This window comes from Oryctolagus cuniculus, chromosome 1, assembly GCF_051225735.1.
Source record: "Oryctolagus cuniculus isolate XC-2025 breed Fujian yellow rabbit chromosome 1, ASM5122573v1, whole genome shotgun sequence".
NCBI classification, from domain to species: Eukaryota; Metazoa; Chordata; class Mammalia; order Lagomorpha; family Leporidae; genus Oryctolagus; species Oryctolagus cuniculus.
The window spans coordinates 135,741,673-135,754,937 of record NC_142867.1 but is presented as its reverse complement, the minus strand read 5'-3'; the positions used below and the strand labels follow the sequence as shown (position 1 = coordinate 135,754,937).

General features: G+C 44.9%; 1 protein-coding gene across 7 annotated transcripts in view; it reads right to left on the bottom strand.

Annotated features, from left to right (window-relative positions):
- NTRK2 (neurotrophic receptor tyrosine kinase 2) overlaps positions 1 to 13,265 on the bottom strand; it is a 387,985-nt gene that overhangs the window by 281,888 nt on the left and 92,832 nt on the right. For all 7 annotated transcript variants that reach the window (XM_051833735.3, XM_089315550.1, XM_089315559.1 and 4 more), the window contains 3 exons: positions 13,205 to 13,240; positions 10,153 to 10,253; positions 2,392 to 2,491 (listed from right to left, as the gene is read on the bottom strand). In XM_051833735.3, coding sequence (XP_051689695.1) covers positions 2,392 to 2,491; positions 10,153 to 10,253; positions 13,205 to 13,240 — 237 coding nt within the window. The remainder of the gene's footprint in view (positions 1 to 2,391; positions 2,492 to 10,152; positions 10,254 to 13,204; positions 13,241 to 13,265) is intronic.

The following is a 13,265-nucleotide window of genomic DNA, read 5'->3' as shown; positions in this document are numbered from 1 at the left end:
CACCTCTTAATTTCTAGATTCCCCAGAGAGAATTAATTCAGCATCTGACTTGTGAAACAATAACCTCAGATCAGGCCCATTTTGATCAAGTCACGCCCCAGATGGATGAGTTGCTAAAAGTAGGAAAAACGAGCGATTCTAAAGGACGTGAGCCTCTGAGACAAAACCCCTAAAAGCTCCTTTATTTATGTTTTTGAGTGAGGGAGCAAAACATACTATAGTAGTTACTGCTGCACAAGTCGTTGCTGGCTCTGGGACAAGGCTAAACAAGCTCCTTAGACTCCATTAAGGATATGCTCAGGCTGTACGCAGTGTAGGTGCCTTAGTGGTAGTCAACCCAAATTATTCAAATAAAATACCGTTGCAGCCTTAGCACTGGGCTTTCAACATCCAATACAAGAGGTTCTCAAAAACTCTGCATAAACACATTTTAGGAAAAAACTAGGCACGAGTTTCAAAAATGTTTTGCACCAAAACAAACTAATCTGTTCATTCCACTTTTCCACAATGTTTTGAAGGACCGTCATATAGTCTCTCCTCTGGAACACAACGCCTACCCTTTTCTTTCTCCATTGCTATACTTCAGAAAACAGATAGACCTGTATTGTCTTCTTAAACCAAGAACTGGAAGGGCTTCCTCAATTTTGCTCCAAAGATTCCCCAAAACTTTTACTGAGCCCCCCGAAAGACCTCAACATAGTCCTTTCTTTAGGGGCCCCTAGAATAAAGGAGTTCAACTCAAGCTTTGAAGACAGGCTTATTCACCGCTGGAATCTGGTACTCTCTGATAAACTCTTTGCTGACAGGCATTCCACTCCAAGTGCCTCCAGGAAAAGTAACCACCGAGCTGGTCAAGAGAAGCAGGATGCCAAGGAAGGCAGCCAATATGGGCAGCACAGCAGCCTAGCTCTGGCCTGCACACCAGCTGAGACACCTTGAAAGATCTCCACGAAGCAATGGGTGAGTCTGGCTTGTAATGCCCTGCCTAGCTGGGCTCACACTCAGAGGGAGCCCTGAGGGCCCAGATATACCACGTGGGACAGTGACTCTCCAAGAATGCGTGGGCCATCGCAGCACCAGCATCCCCGGAAACTGCAAGAAGTGCCAGTTCTCAGGTTCATTCAGATCTACTAAGTCACAAACTTGAGCGCTGGTACAGCAAGCCCCACTCCCAACCAGTTTCACAGGAGCCCGGCCGGACAGCCATCACTCCAGAGGACTTAAAATCATCACACCCTCGTTCCTCTTCTAAGCCTTCCTGACTATTGGCAAAGGGAAGACCGTCTCTCCTCCAACAGGATGGTTGAGAATCAGCTGTCTAAACGGGAGACAGGGGGATGATTTCAGAATTTCTTTTCCTTAAGCCTTGGTTTATCACTATTTTTCCATGTTCATTTCTAGTTTAGGAAACTTGGCCCCAGGCACCAACGAAGGGAGAGAGACAAGGTCATCACCAGATCTCATCTACCCGATAATCCAAGGTATGCTGAACAACCTACTGTCGCTTATACATTCTCTTCAATAAGCAAGCAACACAACAGTAACATTAATAAGCCACACAGATGTTTCTGTTAAAAAAGAAAAACACCAGAATTGCTCTGACACACCTCTGTCACCACTAATCTTCTCCTGGTTTTCCCACTATGTCATGTAGAAATGGTCCAATGAAACAAAGCAATAATCTATTAGCCTAAACATGGGATCTCACTTGGAAGCAAGTGCTAATCAGTGAGGTTGTTTACTTCCCAGACAAGAACACTTATCCAAGTTTCTTCTCCCCAAATTAATTTTCAGTCCTCTAAGAATGACACAAATGATCTGCTCTTGGTCCCTCATTTTTTAACCCAGCATTGAGAATCAATGTTTCCACTTCGGCAAAGAGTCTTTCACACACACAACTTCAACAACCCACCGATAGCTATTATGTTGCTTTGCAGCTCTACTGTTTTAAGTTCGGAAAGTGGGGACCCTGGAAAAGCAGCGGCAACACCAAAAGCATACAGCTAAAGACGGAAAAATCAAATGCACAGCATACAATACACCTGCCCACCCCACCCTACAGCTACTGTCCTTTGCCAACCTTTCTGAATCCAAAGGGAAAACACAGCACCGAAGCTTGCCTGCGTCGCCCTTAGTCACTGGATATTCAAGGAACCGGTTCTGCGTCTTTGGGGACAGCTGTCCTCATTGAAAAGTGGGCAGTGCTGAGTAACCCACATTATTTTCTCCCTCTTGATAGGATGTATCTTATCCTTGTTGCTATTTTTTTTTTCAACCTTGAAGCCCAATCCTTGGACATTTAGCCACTTCCTTCTGTAGTAGTAATTAGCATTAGTCATAAGCCAAAAATGATCTCAACTAAGGAGTAAAGTCAAACACAAGCCTTCTTACCTTTCATGCCAAACTTGGAGTGTCTTGCCAACTTTAGTAGAAACAGCATCACCAGCAGGCAAAATCCCACCACAGACGCAATTACCACCACAGCGTACACCTGGAGCAGGGAAAGAGAGGGCGGTTAGGAACCTGCCGATGCTGCCCTAGAGGCAAACGATGTTGATGACGGTGGCAGTTCACATTTGCCAAATGCTCACTCCTTGCTTCTCTAAGCGCATTCTCTACATCAATTCGCTCAGTCTTCCACAGCCCTCTGATGAAGGATCCTATGACTATGCCTGCTTTACAAATGAGAAAACAGAAGTCCCAGCCCTAAAAACGGGTATCTGATGGATTTCATATAGATGGAGATACTACACATATACAAGTATGAGATACTTCAAGGAGTTCACGGGAAATGAGATGAAGAGGTAAGTTCACTTTGATGCCCAAAACTTCTGCAATCCATGCTTGCCAAGGATCTTCACAAAGCTCGTGGAATGCATACTGTGAAAAACTTATCTTCAACCTCAAAAGCTTAGCTTTTAAGACCGTTTTCCATGATACTGCTACTTTTGAGCTGCTGGAGGGCATGCGTGCTCATTTGACTATTCTACTTCTGTGCATGTCTGGAAACTGTCCATAATAAAATAAAAAGTTTTATTTTAAGTTAGTACCACCACTCTTAGAAGTCAGGGTACCCTGGAACTGGTAGTTGGACTGGAAGAATTCAGCATGTGAGACCTCCTTGGGTTGTAACTTAAAACCTGTGCCCTTTTCTCTAGGTATGCTATAGGCTACCAAAAAAAGGTTTCTTCAAGTTTAAAAATGTCATTGAGAGGTGTGCAGGATATAAATGGAGACAGGGCAGACAACAGGTATAATGTGAATCTTGTCACAACGTTGAGATGGAGGTGACAGAGGTACAAATAGACGTAGCTCACACTGCTACCATCCCCTACTGCGCAAGGCATGACACCACCCTGAGCACACCTCAACATACTAGAAACAAAGATGTAGGCAGCACTGTGTATCTCCCTCGAGTCTTGCTCAACCCAAGGTCCTGCTTCCAAAAGAAATTCCATTCTCTAAGCTAGGTGCCGTGGGGACAGGGTGCGTCTCCTGGTGGCTTGGTTCCCAGCGTGACAGCATTGAAAGGTCATGAGGCTTTAAGAGGCAAGGCTAGTGGGAGGTCATAGGATCAGGACCGCCCTTGTGAAGGAATTTAAGCCGGTCTTGAGGAATGAGTTGCCTCTCAAAGGAAGGGACAAGTTCCTGAAAGAGCAGGTTGTTGTAAAACAGCAAGCCTGGCCCCTTCCACTCCTCTGCTTCTTCCCTTTCGCTCACGTGTTCACTTTCTCTCCCTCCACCATCATGAATCCCTCTCCATGGATACTGATGCTGACATCATGTTCTTGAATCTCCAGAACTGTCAGCTAAAAAAAAATCTTTTCTTTATAAAGTACCCAGCTTCTGGTATTCTGCCATAGCTACCCAAGTTGGACTAAGACAACAGGACCTGGCAAACACTTGCTACAAGTGATCAGACAGCAACTATTTAGATTTTGCCAGACATAAAGTCTCTGCTACTCTGCCACTGCAGTGTGAAGTCAGCCACGGACTACATGGAAACAGGTGTGCACAGCTGAATTGCAATAAAACTTTATTACCAAAACAGACAGGTAGTCGGATTTGGTCATAAATTGTCTTAGATGTCCAAAGTAATTTATGTTTTATATTCATTGTTTCACTTTATCAGAATAATAATCTTTAAGGTGAATATTAGTATTCCCATCTATGTTCACTGTTAGCACTGTTCCCCAAGTATTTCTATTTTTTCCTGTGTTTCTCTTTGGGGGAAGAATGTCCCAGCTTGCTTGCGACTAGCTGAGTTCATGTGACTAGCTGGGTTGATGTACTAGTTGAGACCTGGGTTACCACCAGGATAGAAAATTTCATTGCTAGTCTAAGATCTTCGTCTAAGGCAATGGTTCTCAACCAAGGATGACAATGCCACTCAAGGGACATTTGGCAGTTCTGAGTTGTCCCACCCAGGGGTATGATACTACCAGCATTGAGTGGATGGAGGCCAGGAATACTGATAAACTTCTTTCCGTGACCAAAAAATTCCTCATCTCCAAATGCCAGTGAGGCCAGCACTGAGAAACTGTGCCCCGGCCCACTCTAGAGCTCTTGGCCATTCTGCCACAATGCATGCTAACTTTCCAGAATCTGTCTGCTTTGCAGCCTACTCCCAGAACAAGGAGAGCTGAGCGGGGGTACAGGCCATTACACGCAGTGAAGCTGGAAAGAAACCTTTGTTGTTTGGAGCCACGGCGACCTGGGGGTTTGTGCTGCTACAGCATAGATTAACCTCTTGCTATCCCATCTCATACCGAGAGACACTACCCAGTGGAGACCAAGAACACAGGTTCCTTCTGAATACAACATTTCAATTTACCACTTATTAGCTGTATAACATCAGAATCACTTAACCTCTCTGCATCTCATAAGCCTTGTGTGTGTAACATGGAAAACATAATTAATTCCACCTGCTACATTCTGGTAAACCCTCAATGAGTCACGCAGGTAATGAGCTTAGAACAGTGTATGTAACAACAGTTAATAAACTGATGAGGAAGAGGAGGAGGAGGAGGATAAAGCTCAAATTTAGGAAAAAAACAGGCCAGAATCACGTCTCAAGCTTGTTTTCTTGTTTTTTGTTTTCTTTTTTTCTGAAAGGCAGAGGGACATAGAGAGATATCTTCCATCTGCTGGTTCACACCTCAAATATGTGCAACATACAAGACTGGGCCAGGCTGAAGCCAGGAGCCAGGAACTCACAAGTCCCCCATGAGAGTGAAAGGTATCCAAGCACTTGAGCTGTCACTTGCTGCCTCCCATGGCGTGCATTAGCAGGAAACTGGAATCGGAAGTGAAGACAGGACTCAAACTGAGGCATTTGGGATGCCAGCGTCCCAAGCAACAGCTGAACTGCTTGTGCCAGACGCCTGCCCTTCAAGTTCAGGAGCTGAACCCATTACACAGCCTCTCATGATTGAGAATGAAAGTAGGGAAACACACACACATGGCTAATCCTCCCATCGTCTGGGATGGCAGATGAGGACAGCACAGAGTCGTAGCAAAGCACCAAAAAAGCCAGAGCAGAGCCGTGGTGTCAAGGTTCACTTCTCCAAGTCGTTAGCTCTGAGCAGCTTTCTCAGAAAAGGCTCTGCATGATACGAGTTGAGGCTTTACCCTGTCTCCTTAGCCTTGTGCACACAGAACGATAGCGAGAACTGCAAGGCAAACTGTGCATGAACCTGGTCTAATCAAAACCGCGTCCCTCAAATTTATCAATTTGGTTAAGATTTTTCTAAAAAACCTTTATCTCTAAATTTTTTTCAGGAGGAAAGAGATCACAGTATTTTAGCTGTAAGTTTCTCTATGTTATTATTAAAATCCTCTCTTTAACATAAGAGAAATACCTAAATGAACAAGTTCAAATTCCATTTTCTAGATAAGAAGAGTGAGAAGGAGCAGGGTTAGAGGACCTTCTCTGAGGCCACAGTACCATCCTCCCCCACTCTGGAAAGCCCTGGGCTGGGAACCTGACCCAGCAGCTCTTGGGTCCTCTTTACCGGCTAGGAGAGTGGACACAGACCCTGCACTTCTCCACGTGTCCATTTCCTCCTCGGATAGTAACGCAAGCCCTGCCTTCCCCTTGTGGTGCAAGTTGACCTGGGAATGGGGAGGGGGCTTCCTGCTTGGGAATCAGCTGATGGCCTGCAAACAAGTCACTCTAACTTCACAGCCTTGGGAGGTGGATGTAGTGGCACGGAGGGCTAAGCCCCTGCTTGGGACACTCACATCCTGTATCAGAGTGCCAGTTTGAATCCCAGCTACTCCATTTCCCATTCAGCTTCCTGCTAAATGCATCCTGGGAGGGAAGGATGATGGCTCAAGTATTTGAGTCCCTGCCACGTATGTGGGAGACCGGGATGAGTCCTGGCTTGAGCCTGCCTCAGCCCTTGCGGAATAAACCAGCAAATGGTAAATCAAACTCTCTCTCTCTCTCTCTCTCTTCCAAGTAGATGAAAATAAATAAGCAAATAAATATTTAAATTGAAATCCTTTAACAAGAAAGGATTGCTGTGACAATCAGGTGCAGCACATCCTCGAAACGGAGTGCTCACGAAGTAGTTTCCTCCACTGCGTGAGAGCTGGGATGCAGATGTCATTACACAGGAGGCAAGCACAGTCAACCTGGTTGTTTGGTTGTGTGGCAGATTTTCAGTTGAGGACATGACCTTAGGCTAGAACAAGGGGATATTTCCATCCCCCACGAAGCCAGCAAGGTGTGTGAGGAGCACCTGTTTGGCCAGAATGTTTTCCAGATTCCTTGGTAACACCCTTAACTTCTGAGCCAGCTCTCTGACTCCTACACTCTTCTAACCAAATAGTCCTCTCTGTGAGCAGGGACTGTTTATAAATGAAACACATGACATATGACATACATACATATGACACACATAACTGATATGTTTAGATCCTATAAAACTTGCCCTTGCAGATTTCTAGAGACCTCACAGTGCAATACACAGATATTCAACAAAGACAATTTTTGCCATTTGTGCCTCCCAATGACCGTGCTACAACATGTTTCAAACTTCACTGAGGGGCCGGCACTGTGGCGCAGCAGGTTAACACTCTGGCCTGAAGCACTGGCATCCCATATGGGGGCTGGTTCGAGTCCCAGTGGCTCCACTTCCGATCTAGCTCTCTGCTATGGCCTGGGAAAGCAGTAGAAGATGGTCCAAGTCCTTGGGCCCCTGCACCCACATGGGAGACCTGAAAGAAGCTCCTGGCTCCTGGCTCCTGGTTTCAGAGTGGCCCAGCTCTGGCCTTTGTGGCCATCTGGGGAGTGAACCATCGGATGGAAGACCTCTCTCTCTCTCTCTCTCTCTCTCTCTGTGTGTGTGTGTGTGTGTAACTCTAACTTTCAAATAAATAAATCTTAAATAAAAAAAAAAAAAAACACTTCACTGAGATGTGTCAACCAGGAGCTTGCATTTGGATTTAGAAAGAGAAAATGAGATTTTGATTTAGGAAGAGAAAACAAAAGTTTTAATAACCGAGTTCTATACACACCTGAAGATTTTCTCTTACTAGAAAATATTAAGTGGCAGGACAAGTGACTAAACCTTGGAGTGATGATGTGAGGCTGGAAGAAGCAACCCTTCTCCTGTTGATCGGCCAAGAAATCTGTTCTCGCTCCCTCAGTGCAATGCATGTGCACACTTCCTGTGCCAGTGCACGTGCTTGGATGCATCTTCCGAGTGGCAACTGCCCTGCGTCTGTGTACTGTGGGCCTCCCATTCCCACTCTCCTGGCCTTGGATCAAGCATTCATCACCTCTGTTACTCCATCAAGGCCTAAGTAGGCATTTCACTTCCAGGCTGACTTCCATAACTCATCATGAATCAGTTTGCACACTTTTTTTGCGTGTCAGGCAATGTTCTTAGGAGGTGGGGATACACAGGTGTGAGAAACAACTGTTAGTATAGAGCCACCCCTTATACACAGGGGACATATTCCAAGACCCTCAGTGGATTGCTGAAACTGTAGATGGTCTCAAACCCTATAAGTATGTATAGTGCTTTTTCCCCTATACATACATATTTACCTATGATCAAGTTTAACTTATAAATTAGGCACAGGAAGAAATGAACAACAGTGACTGATGATAGCATAGAACAATTATGGCCGGCGCCGCAGCTCACTAGGCCTCTGCCTGCGGTGCCCATACCGTGGGTTCTAGTCCCGGTTGGGGCGCCAGATTCTGTCCCGGTTGCCCCTCTTCCACTCCAGCTCTCTGCTGTGGCCCAGGAAGGCAGTGGAGGATGGCCCAAGTACTTGGGCACTGCACCCGCATGGGAGACCAGGAGGAAGCACCTGGCTTCTGGCTTCGGATTGGCGCAGCGCGCCAGCCATAGTGGCCATTTGGGGGGTTAACCAACAGAGGGAAGACCTTTCTCTCTCTCTGTCTCTGTCTCTGTTTCTCTCACTGTCTAATTCTGCCTGTAAAAAAAAAAAAAAAAAAAAGAAGAAGAAGAAGAAGAATAGAACAATTATAGCAATATATGATCATAGTTGTTTGGGCTTTGGGGAAATTAAAGGGTCACCTTTACAAGTTACAAGTACTGCAATACCTTGACAGTAGACCTGATGACCACAATGCCTACTAAGTGCCTAACGGGTGAGTAGCTTATACAGTGTGGATACGCTGAACGAAAGGATGGTTTGTGTCCCAAGGGGGACACAGCAGGCAGCTCAGGCTTTCCTCACACATTTCAGAAGGACATACAACTAAAAGTCACGATTCACTTCTCTCCAGAGTCTTTCATTTAATATTTTCAGACCACGGTTGACTCCAGCAACTGAAACTGTGAGAAAAGCAAAACTGCAGATGACAAGAGGGACCACAGAGCTAAGAATCCGACTAAGGAATCCGGGGAAGGGAAAGATGACGTGGCAAACAAGGTCATCCTAGGCGATGACACTGCTCAGAAGAAAATGAAAGAGAGCCCTGGCGGTGCCTCTGACAGCTGCCTGCATGTGCCTTCCCCGAGCCAGGTGTCCCAGCCGCAAGCTCTTGCTCACATACATCCCACGTGTCCTCCCCTTCCATCCCCAGGTGTGCAAACAGACCCGCACAGGCCATGCAAAATGCCACCTGTCCCACAGAGGCTCCCAGCTGGGAAAAAAACGGAACACCAGTCCCTCCATTTCTATCTCCAGGATTGCATTGCTCTACGTATGTATTTAGTGCTATTATTCACCTCTAGGGTCTAAATAACAGACCTGAGTTTCATTCAGATGTTTACAATCTCCCTCCAGTCCCTTCCAGATGATACTGGAGTTGGGGGGCACTCACACTTTTTATTAAAAATGTATGGAGATAGATATGAAGGTGTAGTCCCTGAAGGAGGAAACTGGCTTGTGACTGTTCTAGCCATCACCTTGTAAAGGACAAACATCTGAAATGGAAATCACTAACAATTAAAGTGGTGAACAAAGGAAGAAGTAAATCATCAGACTACCCAGCACCTTTATCACTTTCCTTAAGCCTTTCAATTAATCCCTCCAACCTATAGTACCCTATTTACATAGGAACAATAAAAATGTCTTATTGATGGATTGGGTATTTAGCCTAGTGACTCAAATGCCTGCATCCCCAATCAGAGCACTTGGGTTTGACTCCCAGCTCCAGCTCCTGAATCCAGCTTCCTGCTAACATGTAGACTCCAGGAAGAAGTGGGGATGGCTCAAGTAATTGGGTTTCTGACATCCATGTGGGATATCTGGATTGAGTTCCTGGTTGCCAGCTTCTGCCCCAGCCCAGTGCTGTCCATAACGGGCATTTGAGAAGTGAATCAGCAGGTGGAAAAGCTGTCTCTCTATCATCTCCATGTCCATCTCCATGTCCATGTCCATCTCCATCTCCATCTATCTTTATCTCTGTCTCTATTTCTGTCTCTATCTTTATCTCTATCTCTGTGCCTATCCCTACCTCTGCCTCTATCCCTATCCCTATCTCCATCTCCATCTATATCTCTATCTATTCTCTATCATCTCACTATCTGTGTATCTCATTGCCTCTCAACTAAGCACAAACACAAATTCAAAATGTCAGGTTGAAGCATCTGCATTCCTCCAACACACCAACATCCAGAATGCTCACAGCCAGTCCAGGAAATGCCTGTTTATCCCACTCACCGAGAGATGTTCTCGACCTGCATTGTCAGCAGCGCCTGTGGGAGGGATTTCATTACTTCTGTTCGTGGTATCCCCAATATCATTCGCTGCAGTCCCATAATCTTGAATAGATGAAAGGAAAGAGACAAGGAACATGAAGTTGTCATCAGGCTGCCAACAACCATGAGGCCACACTAAGACCCAGCATGAAACGAGACCAATCACAAAGATTCCAAACCACTGACAGCACGGCCATGGAGAAAGGTGACCTGGGTTGAATCTGTTGTAGTGCTGTGGCAGCTGAATGCCCACATTTTATCCAACCCAGATTACTGTGCTGTTGTCAAATTCTAAACTTGGTTTAGACTTTGCTCTTTGCACATCTGAATACATTCCATTACTGATGGCGTATTTAAAAGAAATGCGAATGGGAACTGATCACCTGGTAGTGAGAGGACCTTTCACTTACAGCTGAAGAATATCAGCCGAGGAAAGCTACATGATGAGTCCAAGGCCACTAGGAAGGAGGTGGCAGAGCCCAGACACAAACCCAGGAATCAACTGAACAACACTTTTTCCGGGGCAGATGCATCCCATTTGGGAGGTGAGCACACACACTTAACAGGCTGCATAGTCAGCCCCGAGACGGAGCACGGGAACTTGTTTGAAGAGCTCCAACTTGTTGGCATTTCCAGTTCAGAAGTATCAACAGGTAGACATTTAAGATTGTAAGGGTGTGTCCTCCATTCACCCCATCTCAAATGCGGCTGCTATCTTGTAAATTAATTTCCATCTACATAAGTCAGGATGAAAATCAATGTTTTTTTGTGTGTGTTTACTCAAAGCTTTTATTCGCAGGATCACATACAAAAAGGAACCTCAGTAGACTGATTGCAAAGTTGCTTATACATGTCTGTATTTTGATTCTAAATAGATACGATGTCATCAATTTCCACCCTAAATGAGCTGCCTCATGATCCCAGGTCCAGCTACACTTCAACAGTAAAATCACTGCACTGGCTTCAGACAACCACTTTGAATTACAATTTTATCAACACAAGTGCTCCTTTGAATGTGAATGAAAAGTAACAGAAGAGAATACTTATTTTGTTTTATTCTTAAGGCCAGAAAAAACACATTTCCGCCATTTTCATTTTGAGTATCTTAAGACACACTTAAGCACCAACAAATAATCACTTATTTTTCCCTCCTCATAGCATAGCCAACGGCTCACTCAAAGCTTAAATCATTTAAAGCAGCGGCAGTTTACTGTGACGATGCTTTGGCCTAAACTTTCAAAATGAGATCTGAGGCCAATGCAAAGGTAACGTTTTTAAAATCCTGAAATGATCAGAAAAGAATGCCATTCTTCGCTTAAACCACATCAGAACAAAGTAAAACAAAAATACACAAATCACAAGCACAAAGCCAGCCAAACCACAACTTGAAAGAAATAGGGCTTAACATGAATCACCAGATACAGACAATATAATTCTTCAGTTAAAATTAGCTCGAGTTAAATATAACCACATATTGTAAATAAATATACATAGAACTACTTTATAAAAAGACTATATTTAAATACAAAATTAAAGAGCAGAATATTTTATTGTATAACTATGTGCATAGAAAAATTGTCATCAGTGTAACTTTCAATCATTCTTGAATCTCAAGTTAAGTCTTGAAATATAGCCTGCCAGGGGGCCGGCCCTGTGGCATAGCAGGTAGAGCTGCTGCCTGCAGTGCTGGCATCCCTTATGGGTGCCGGTTCGAGTCCTGGCTCCTCCATTTCTGATCCAGCTCTCTGCTATGGCCTGGGAAAGCAGTGGAAGATGGTCCAAGTCCTTGGGCCCCTGTACCTGTGTGGGAGACCGGGAAGAAACTCCTGGCTCCTGCCTTTGGATCAACCCAGCTCTGGCCTTTGCAGCCAATTAGGGAGTGAACCAGCAGAGGGAAGACCTCTTTCTCTCTCTTTCTCTCTCTGCCTCTCCTTCTCTTTCTTTGTAACTCTGACTTTCAAATAAATAAATACATCTTTAAAAAAAAAAAACAAAACAAGAAATATAGCCTGCCAGTTCCCATAACCATGGCTTCTCAGCAGGAACACAGTCTGGGAGTGGTAAAGATTTTTTTTTTGTTTTGTTTTTTGTTTTTTGTTTTTTTTTTTCACTTTGGGAAGCAAACTCATGTTTGATCAACACAGCAAAGAAGACTTCAGAAAAGGAGCAAAAGCTAACGTAGTGGGCCTTTTGATTTCATCTTCACACACTCCTGGGGGAACCTCATTTTGTTCGAGGGTTTCACCAATCCACCTCCAGGGAAACTGACCTCAACTCCAAGGTGGGTCAGGGAAGCAGGAGTTAATCCACCCTCCGTGTTACTCATGAGCGCAGGTATGGACCATGACCCAGCTGGGTCTTCAATCAGACACAAAGAGGGTGTGGTGGAGGTGTCTGGGAAAGTTCTCCCGGTCTGGGACCTCCTCACCTGCTCTTCCCTGTCTGCACTCAGTGAATATTGCATGTCCATCCGCTGACACCAACTCACAGCCCCAAGGGAGCCAAACCTTCAGGAGGACAGCGCATTGGGCAGGGGGACTGCAGAAAGGCAGTGAACTTGGGTCCCCGACAACACAGCGGGGCCATTGGTCTTATCCCTAAGGCAAGTCTACCCCTGAGGGTCCTGTGAGCTGGACTTCCTCCCCATACAAGAACCGTCATTTTGAATTGGGTTTCCTGACACAGCCAGAAACTGATACACTTCTCTTTTCTGGGCAGTCAGGGCTTTTAAACAGGTTATTAGTTCCCAGTTATGGAAGCAAAGTGTCTGTTCCAGGACAATGGATTCACTAGTTCCAAGAACAGAGCGGGAGAGACAAAAGGCTATTTACAGGCACTGGAAATATCAAGGGAAAACAGCCATCAGTACTGAACGATTTTTGAAATATTATTAGACCCATATCGTGCTTAAAGTGCATAGTTAACCGAGCTTAGAGATCTTCTTTTAGTTAATTTATTTCATTATACACAAACATTTTGAAAAAACACAAAGCAAAGAAAAACATGATAGCTACCTGCATAAATTACATCAGGATAATTCAGGTTTGGATCTAAAAAAAGCAAAACACAGAAAAG